Genomic DNA, 9373 nt, shown 5'->3' with positions numbered 1-9373 from the left:
CTCGTTTCCACTTGGCAGGACACCTTCCTTACCTTACCTACTCGTGGTTCATACTATACACGGGGCTGTAGATCGGTAGCAGAGTGCGACAGCAACGTCTTATTGATCAGAGCTTAATATGAGAACCACCTTGCGTGTATGCATACTCATCATTCTCTGTAAGCTAACAAAACCTCTGGAATCTGTTTATCTAGCACTATCTTCGCATATTCACCCACACGCATTATCAAATTGCAGTCCCAATCTCCATCGCGCAGGAAGAATTCTTTATTTCTTTACAATCGCAATGGTACTTCTGCCGGAACTCAAAGGGCAGAAGACCATCAAGCACTGTCAAAGCCTTCTCACTTGCCTTCACTTTTGCATGGCGACTGGAAGACCACCTTGCCTCTGAAATCACATTGCCGTGCACAATGACAGCAGCTAGGACGCCAGCTGGCGCTCCATCAATGGTTGGCAATTCCCCTGCTTTTAAGCAGTAGTTTGTACAACCGTACTCATTCGTCAGCTTATTGTGGAGGAAAGTCTAAAGTTCCATCAGTCATAGGTATGAACACAATGGCCATTAGCAGCCTTACAGTTGGGTGCTTGTTGGCAAAAGTGTCGTAGATTGACATGTCCTCAAAGAATGGTTTGATCTGGCGCTCGAAGAACGCCTCTATTACTTGAAAGTCGAACTTGGAGTCCACGAAAATGGCTCCGAGATATGCTTCGACCATGTCTGGCAAACACTACATTCCAGGTCAGTAACATGAATAGACGAGGGTATATCTGTGAGAATACTTTTGGTGGATCCTTCGCAACAACCCAATAATCGACCGCTCCCTGGCTTTCAGCCTGTGCAGCCTCTATCTCCTCAACATAGTGAGTAATCTGAGCCTGTAGAGGGTTACTGAAAGCCATGATACGCCTATGAAATCCCAACTTCACAGATAATGCGCCAAGGAACTTATTTGATACCATTGCCATCTGCACGATTGTAGTCAGCCTTATTTTCCGGGACGAAAGAGAAGGGGATAAGAAAAACGCAGCTCTGAGCTTACCTTATGCTCGGTAAGCCATTGAGGGTCTCGATCAGGAAACCTACGAAATAGGTCCTCCACGCAGACCATATCTAGCAGCGAATCACCGAGAAATTCAAGTCGCTGGTAGCAGGGCACACGGTAGCCCCACGTCGAAGGGAGAGACGGATGGGTGATGGCGGATGCGAGGAGTCTGGGATAAGTGAAGTGGTATCCCAGCTCCTCCTCAACATGGCGAGCGAGATCATCCTCAGATCCTCTGGATTTCTCGGCCTGGTATTTTGGCATAGTGTAAAGAGTGATATATTCCTTCCAACAGGAGACCCTGTGGCTGGGGCTGTCAACCAGAGCAGTCACTGCTTTCGTAGCCATGTCAAATCTATGTTCGGGGCCTCCTGACAGCAACGATGCTCCTATCAGGGCCTCACAAACGTCAGCAATCGTCTTTTCTCCAAGGGCATGTTTTCCTTCGGAAAGGAGCTTTTTGCTGTGGTCCTTTCCATGCAACAATGTCAAACCATCAGGATACCATATATGCCTGCCATTCGAGCTGTCAGCATCTTACTAAGTTCAAGTCTCGGTCTAGAGAATCGACGTACCTCGAGAATCCCCGGCTACGGATGTACCGGTATATCTGCTTCTTAATGGCCGTATTGAAGAGATTCTTGTTGCAAATGAGGCACATCCGGTTCACATGGTAATCGAATTCGTCGTCATCTGGATTCTGAGTGAAAAGCGCAATCGATGTGGCCATTTTCAGAAAACAATCTCCCAGAAACTCTAAACGCTCGTAGTTCTTGCCCATGCCTCGCTGGAAATGGATTTGTTGGCCTCGATGCTCCTCAGTGTTGTCCGAATCCTTCGTAAACGCCTCCAAGGCAAACTCAGGTCGAATAGCGAGATCAAGTTCGTCACATGCTTCGAGAGCAATGAGATATGAGTCCAGTCTGGTGATGATTGCTGGAAATGCGAGACAGGTAGACGCTGTTGAAGCAGGGATCTTCGCCATACGTTAGCATACCAACATATGCGCTAATTATGGGCATGAAGGGTCAACTAACAGCAGATATCCTCAGCGGCTCGGCACATATAAAACACCCAGATTGCGTCTCTTTCTCCTGGGTGGTCATCTTATCCAGGAGATTCCGGCGAAGACGGACTAGCTCCGCCTGGAGGACTGGCTGATTCCAGTCGCAGCCGGAAAGAAACCTGGCTCGTGAATTCTTTGACAGACTCAGTGTGTAGTTCATAATATCGTTCATATGCCTGCGGCGTGGCACCGAAGGTGGCGGCGGATCAGAGGGTCGCAATGTATCAGCCACAGCAACTGTGAAATAACGGAACCGCCCGTCCCAGTTGTCGAATATAAACCGATTCACCAAGAAGTCAGGGTCCAGGTCTCTAGAGAAAGGGATTTCATAGTTATTATGTACAAACGATATTGTGTCCCAGTCAATACAATCGCGAGGATTTGTTCCCCTGCCTCGACCATCGAGCGCCTCTGCTGGAGCAAGCCAGTAAGGCATTTTCTGGACGTCATGTTCATAAACCTTGTGGAAGACGTCCCGAAATATTCGAAGGGTAAATGTGGTCAGCGACTGTAGTTCGCCAACCGATATTTGCAAGCCATGCTTCAGTTGGTTGGATAGGACCTTAGTCTCGACGTCCTCGTCAAGGTAGATTGAGAACGCCGGAATCTCTGGCAACTTTTCTCGGGTCAGCAAGAGTATGGGTCTATGGTCGCGACTCAGGGGTTTTGAAGGCAGGAGAGACATGTGAATCCCGTAAAACGTGTCAGTTGTTGCAGTCCGTTGTCTAGCCCAGATGGAAGGCTTTAACAACATGTCATACTGGTTCGTTCGCTTGCACGTAATGGCTAACTTTGCGTTCCTCATTGCTGGCAAGCGTCTATGATAAATCGAATTAAAATAATCATCAAGCAATCTGTTTCTCCGGAGCATGAGGCACGTATCGAAAGCCGCAGATTGTTTGGCGACGGCCTTTCTCATTGCTGGGCTTCCAGTGAGTCCTCGAAAGGGTGACTTTTCAGGCAATATCACTTCGCAAACATAGGCACTGCTAACAGCCGAGACCACATAGGTTACTTGAGGTACGGTTTCCTTCTCGTATTGCTGTCCAATGTTGATATCAGACTTTCATGAAGATCAAGGTGACAAAGCTTACCAGAGAACTGGCATAACGCGCAAGAATTGCAATAGCGGAATGATATGTGAGCTTTGCTCCGGTGCTTTTCACAGTAAAGGTTCGTCTTCCTTCCTCTTCCTGAAGTAGCGAATCCAAGTCGTGGTCGTTGCCGTGCAGTATTCGATCTTCGGGGAGAGTTTCACAGAACCGCTGCATAATTTTCTGATCCATCAGACCCGTTCAAAGAGGACCAAGATCTAAGAGTCCAAACTTACTTCGGCCTCGCGAACCTCTTTAAGCCGTCCTTCATGCTCCGCATTGTCCTTTTCGACCATAATCGCGTACTGAGCGTAGACAAAGTCAGAGGCTACTCGGGACAATCAACCAGATTAAGTAACGTACCGTGGAGGTGCAATGTCTAGCTCTTCCTCGACTTTGTACATACTGGATAAGTGTGCGATACAGATCGAATCTTGGTGGAGTTACTAAATATTCGTGAAAATTAATGGTGCCATAACATACCTGACAACCAGATTGCAATCTGGTATATCGAGACCTTCTTCCGCCACTGATGTAGCAAACTTCTACACGTCAAACGAGCCACAGTTAAAGCATTTTCGCTGGGTATCTCACCAAGCAGTTAATCTCTCCTGTTCTGAATTTCACTAAAGCAAGAAACTGTTGCCGAAACGTAATGTTCATGCCACCGATGTCACCGGGTCTAACGCCTATGAGAACCCCTGGACGCAAATGAGGAATGCTCAGAACTGTAAAAAGCTCATTGAGAATCTTGGCAGTGTAGCGCTTCTGCGTAAAGACAATACATTTTGTTTCTGTGGCGCGACTGAAGTGTTTGCTGAGTTCCATGCGGAGAAGCTGCACTTTAGGGCTAAGTTCACCTGGGAGCTTGGGATCAGCGAAAGAGTAGTTCTTGACGGTCTCACTTGCTTCTCTGATGCGTATAGTATCCTTGAAAACAGCACCATGTTCTCCATTTAAGGTGTTCGACTCAGCAAGCTTGCTGATGTTACCCTCAAGTTTAGGCAACACATCATCTGCCAAGGCATGCCACCATGCTCTGTCTGAACACCATTTTCCCAGTTCTGAGCTGGCATGCCAGGCAAATCTAAAGACTCCTTCGAGTACCTTGATATTGCCATAGCGAGTATCCATGAGCTTATAAAGTTCCGTTGCGAAAGGTGACTCAAGCCTGTTGTATGCCCACACTTTCTCTATCGGGCGACTGACAACTTCCCGCAGGAGTGTGATCTTTGAAGTTGTGGCGATTCGACTATCCAACAGAGTCTCTAGTCTCCTACAAGTGGTCAGGCTAATATCCCCTTGCTCACTGGCTGGGAACATACGTTGCGGCTTCTGTGATGTCGCCTTTTGTGTCGATTGGCGAAGCTGTCATTCCGAAGACCCGTGGACGCTGAGAAGGCTGTGCCTTGAAATAAGAATCCCTGATAATGCTTTGGTAAAGTTAGTATTAGCTCTGCGGTCTGAAGTGTACCACGAACCGGGCATATGGGTGATCTTTCTTCGCATGATGAGCTTCATCAAAGATCAGAAGGTTTATTTGATCCATCTTTACGTATGAATTGAGCAAGCATTGGTTCAGGATCTCCGCTGTACAAACTACCACCATGTTCTGCTGCAAATGCTCGTCCCAGGTCCGTTTATCCCATAGGTCAGTGCCCATGGCTCCAAAGAAATGCGCGACATTCTGGTCAATGTTATTGCGCAAAACGGCGGCCTGTTGATATGCGAGTGTGACGCTGTCGACCTTGCAACAAGTTAGCAGACTCCTCACCAAGGCTAGCAAAACAAATACCAGAAAGAACGATACACGATGCGGCTTTCCATTCGCGCGATTATCCAGCTCGTTCAGGATGGTATGTCTCAGCAAAAGCACGGCGATCAATGTCTTTCCCGATCCTACAATTGGTTAGCAGAAGGTTCACTTACTGAACAACAGAAGGAAAATACTGAAAGCCCGCTTTAACGGCAATACCTGTATCGAGAACGGCAATTGTGTTCTGCGCCTTGGCCCGTTCGAACAACTCAATCTGATATTCTCTCGGGTCCAACAACCCGCTCCCCAGATCTTGCTTTGCGACCAAATGAGCGATCGATAGCTCGCCATCTGACAAAACTATTGGCCCTCTATCCACGGCATCGTTGGAATCTATATCGGTGCGCTTGGACAGCCTTTCATCTAAGTCAGCAGTAGTTTACAAGGTATCTCCAACGATGGTACTGACAGGGCTTCAAATTGAGCATTCTGGACTCGTCGTCGCTGTGAGAAATCATTTGGATTGGGAATGTCTTCATTATCATTATCAGAGTCGCCTGAAGAGAGCTCGTCTTTGTGAACATCAGCACTAGAGTCTGCTGGGTCGTTTGCAGTAACATCGTTTATGAAGAGATCTCGTAACAGTGCAACATTGCTGGAGTCTTCGCCTTTCAAAGACAAGGATGACGACCCATCCACCAGAGAGATTTGTTCAGTCATGGTTGTCGAATTCTGAAATGGCTGAGTTGGCAAAGGATGGAGGAAGTGCAGAAATATATTGCTTTTACTTCATGAGGAGATGATTAAGTATACAGGGGGGCATGGATAGGTTTGCATTCATTACGAGGAGAAGAAGAACTGTATTTGTAGAAGAGGGAAACAATGAGAGAAAATAGAGTGAATGTATAAAAAATAGGGAAGCTCTATAGCTTAGTCGTTTGAGTCGTATTGATCGCAAACAGAAGGGTTTGCACACAAAACAAGGACTCTGAGACATGATGACTCTGTTTCAGTCTGTTACCTGCTACTGCTCTAATGTAAATCTCTTATATATTGTCACTCATAATGATCATGGAAGCTGTAGTGAAGAAAGCTAGCTCTTGAGTCCGATGCTGAGTCTATCTCGGACCCAGCGTTGTTGATAAGAAAGAGCTCTGACCAACTGATTGCGGGGCGTGGATCTGGCGCCTGCGGGGCGAGTCCGATAATATTATTTTTGCGCAGGCCCGATCGCCAGGTACCGCAACGAAGCTTGTCCTTGTCGATTATCGTTGTCATATCGTCATTGCCCAGGATGGAGCAACCTCAAAGCCTCCGGTCACTATTTACCGCTGCAAAGGCTGAGAAAGCCTCGTTGGAGTCGCGGCCCGACTCCAATTCTGACTCCTATCGCAAGGATGTCAATGAAACGATAGCGAAATTTGAGGAATGCCAGCGCCTCGTTGGCCAACTCTCCTTGTTCAGCTCGAACGAACCTCTGGAGGATATTGCAACAGGGGATATACAGTGAGTGAAATTACTGCTGAAGCTGTGACGAACTTGTGCTCATGACTGTACTTCTCTGCAAAGGTACCTCACAGTGGATTATCTTCTCGCAGATATTCTCCAACGTACCTATACCTCAGACCGGGAGTCTACCCTCCGGCGTGCTTTGGAACTATACGAGAAATACCTTTCGCGGTTAGATGACTATGGACTGCTTAATGACAACGAGAAGAAGCTACACGAACGTTACATATCGGATCCTACGTCGTTCTCGCTGACTCCGACGAATGATGCAGCCACCCGAAGAGAAGTGAAGCTATCGAGATTTCGGGAGGAGAAAGAGCTGAAACAACGGCTTGAGGTTTGTTCAATGGTTCTCCGGCGGTCGTGAGCCTTACTTACAGTCTCATCAGTATTTTTCTAACAATCGGAGCCAACTACAAAGTGATGACGAAGACGTCCGGAAACTTTACTTGGCAGAGATCAATCTGTACACGCATCAAACCTTCCAGTCGATGGATTTACTCGCGCAAGAACTCTCAATGCTTTCAGCAATTCGCAATAACCCTCCCAATCCCGCTGAGCTCCCGCAGGACGACCCCAGGCGACGAAGCAACAATGCTGAATCAGGTTACTCGGAGCGTCTTGACCCGCCTTTGTCTCAGCTCCTCAGAGGTGGAAAGTCCGGAGCGATACTAAGTAGAGAAGGAAAGCCATTGCAGCCTTTTACTTTACTGGATCGCCGCACTCAACTTCAACAGGGCGTGTTTAGGTCCGGCCATAATCTCCCCACAATGACGATTGATGAATATCTTGAAGAAGAAAAGAGAAGAGGTGGTATAATTGAGGGTGGAGAGAAGTCCGGTATGAAAGAGGAAATAGACGAGGATGATATGGAAAAGGCAGACGAAGAGACAATGAAGGCTCGAGCCTGGGACGAATTCACGGAAGCGAACCCAAGAGGCTCCGGGAACACCTTGAATAGGGGATGATGTCTTGCCGTTGAAGTTCGTCAACATGAGATGTGCCTAGAAATGGACGCTTTTGGAGCCGATATCCCTCGTCGTGCAATGCAAGTCGTTGCTAATAATAACAACTAAACCCGCAGTAAAATACGTCTCCTATTTGTCATGTCGAGAAAATTCAAAGGGGTTATTCTTTTTCAAGGAAAAAATGCCTGGGATGAGGCGGAAGAACGTGCTTATATACACCTATACAAGCTGGGCTTGTGCATTATATGTTTTTACATGGGGTATACATGGCGTATCGGCCCACTGTCTTCTTGCTAAGACTAGGGAGAAGACCAGCATCTCCACTTCGGTGAGATCGGATACTTTGCTCATCCACCGACAGTTTGTCCTCAAGGTGTGAGCTTTTTGCGTTGGATCTCCGCAAGGATCTCCCCTGCGCCCTTTTCTACCAGTGCCTTCGCAACGGTCACACCGAATTCTTCAGCGGATTCTGCCGTATCAACTGATCCGTCTACTTCAACCTCAGCACTTTCACGACCGTCAACGCTGACGACTATGGCCCTCATTCTCAGCTTGGATAACCCATCGAAATCCTGGACCCACTCCGTCTCAACACCAAGAGGGGCACTGCAGCCACCCTCAAGAGTTCGCAAGAGGCTTCGCTCTGCGAGGCAGGCCATAGTCGTTTCGTGATGACCGATAGACTTGAGCATATCACGCAGAAGCTTATCGTCTTTGCGAATCTCAACACCAAGTGCTCCTTGGCCAACTGCGTAGAGCATCCCGCCATTCTTAGAGTCAAGATACTGGGATATGCGGTCCTCCAGTCCTAGCCTCAACAGACCGGCCGCAGCCAAGATTATGCAAGTAAACGGGCCATCCTMAGCATCTAGTTTTGCTAACCGAGTGCCGATGTTGCCGCGCACATCCTGGACCTTCAGGTGAGGGTACCGGCGGGCGAGTTGAGCAGTGCGGCGGATGGATGAAGTACCCACGACCGACCCTGCGGGCATCTCGGAGAAGGTCATGTTGGGCAATCCTTTCTTCATCACCAGAACATCCCTTGTATCTTCTCTCTCCATCATGGGGCCCAATGTACATGAGGAAGGTAGTTGAGTTGGTACATCTAAAATCGATTATCGGTCAGTAGCAAGCATTATAGCAATCTGAGGCAGGCGTGATAGACCTACCCTTCAATGAATGAACAATAAGATCAACATCACCAGCCATCAAAAGCTCTTCCAACTCCTGCGTCCAGAKGTTCTTTGTAGTGAATTCGCGGAGAGCAATAACAGTATTCTTATCACCCGCTGTCTCCTGAGAGTGTATTTGAAATGTATATTCCGGGTATGACTTCTTCAGCGCTGCCAGAACCAGGTCGGTTTGCATGAGAGCAAGCTTAGATTTGCGTGTCCCTATCGTGAAGGTCCTCCGCGACGAGGAATTTGCGGCCTCGGAGGAAGGAGGGGCAGATGCCATTGCGATAAGTGTTTCAACAAGGGGAGGGGGATGAGCTTTGCTTCGGGACGGCACTGCAGACGATCGAAAGGTTTAGTCAACAGAGATAAATGTGCAGAATATCTAGAGAACAAGAATTTAAAGGGTCGTGTCTTCAAGTTGAAAGCTAATCAAGTATCTCTGTAATCAGAAGAATCTCTGGGAAATTTGAAGCCGCTCTGGCGGGCAATCAGTAACTAACGGTGATTACCGCCTTCCGCTCTGAGGTACTGTCACAGGGTGTACCGTAAGGTACCAATAACCGTAAAGTTATCTTACGACGGGTGAAATACTCATACAGATCCCCGTGATCCATCATCAAGAGATGGAGTGACTGCATGACGGTTCCTCTATCACTTCAGACCACAGAAAATTTAGTGACGCGTACTGAGAAGCTTGCATTGATACTACTTGAACTGGTCTATTGACGTGTATCCAATCTGCCACAACCAGGTCAA

At 47.8% G+C, this 9373-nt stretch overlaps 3 protein-coding genes across 3 annotated transcripts; 1 reads left to right on the top strand and 2 right to left on the bottom strand.

Moving 5' to 3' along the window:
* Positions 1 to 226: 226 nt before the first annotated feature.
* Asppvi_004988 (putative RNA helicase/RNAse III) lies at positions 227 to 5682 on the bottom strand (the record flags this gene model as incomplete). Its single annotated transcript, XM_043300927.1, has 16 exons — positions 227 to 526; positions 579 to 731; positions 784 to 969; positions 1044 to 1560; positions 1622 to 2022; positions 2084 to 3154; positions 3207 to 3389; positions 3443 to 3511; positions 3570 to 3639; positions 3690 to 3748; positions 3801 to 4482; positions 4532 to 4639; positions 4688 to 4953; positions 5002 to 5105; positions 5182 to 5378; positions 5432 to 5682. The coding sequence occupies 16 exons, from the start codon at positions 5680 to 5682 to the stop codon at positions 227 to 229; spliced, it is 4617 nt and encodes a 1538-aa protein (XP_043156862.1).
* A 574-nt stretch (positions 5683 to 6256) lies between these two features.
* Positions 6257 to 7439, top strand: Asppvi_004987 (IGBP1/TAP42 family protein; the record flags this gene model as incomplete). Its single annotated transcript, XM_043300926.1, has 3 exons — positions 6257 to 6468; positions 6532 to 6808; positions 6861 to 7439. The coding sequence occupies 3 exons, from the start codon at positions 6257 to 6259 to the stop codon at positions 7437 to 7439; spliced, it is 1068 nt and encodes a 355-aa protein (XP_043156861.1).
* Positions 7440 to 7807: 368 nt separating this feature from the next.
* Positions 7808 to 8897, bottom strand: Asppvi_004986 (porphobilinogen deaminase; the record flags this gene model as incomplete). Its single annotated transcript, XM_043300925.1, has 2 exons — positions 7808 to 8544; positions 8609 to 8897. 2 exons carry the CDS (start codon positions 8895 to 8897, stop codon positions 7808 to 7810), a joined length of 1026 nt encoding a protein of 341 aa, XP_043156860.1.
* Between the last annotated feature and the right edge of the window lie 476 nt (positions 8898 to 9373).

Source organism: Aspergillus pseudoviridinutans (assembly GCF_018340605.1).
Source record: "Aspergillus pseudoviridinutans IFM 55266 DNA, scaffold_3, whole genome shotgun sequence".
Taxonomy (NCBI): domain Eukaryota; kingdom Fungi; phylum Ascomycota; class Eurotiomycetes; order Eurotiales; family Aspergillaceae; genus Aspergillus; species Aspergillus pseudoviridinutans.
Note: the sequence above shows the minus strand (reverse complement) of the source record. Positions and strands in the feature narration are given on the sequence as shown.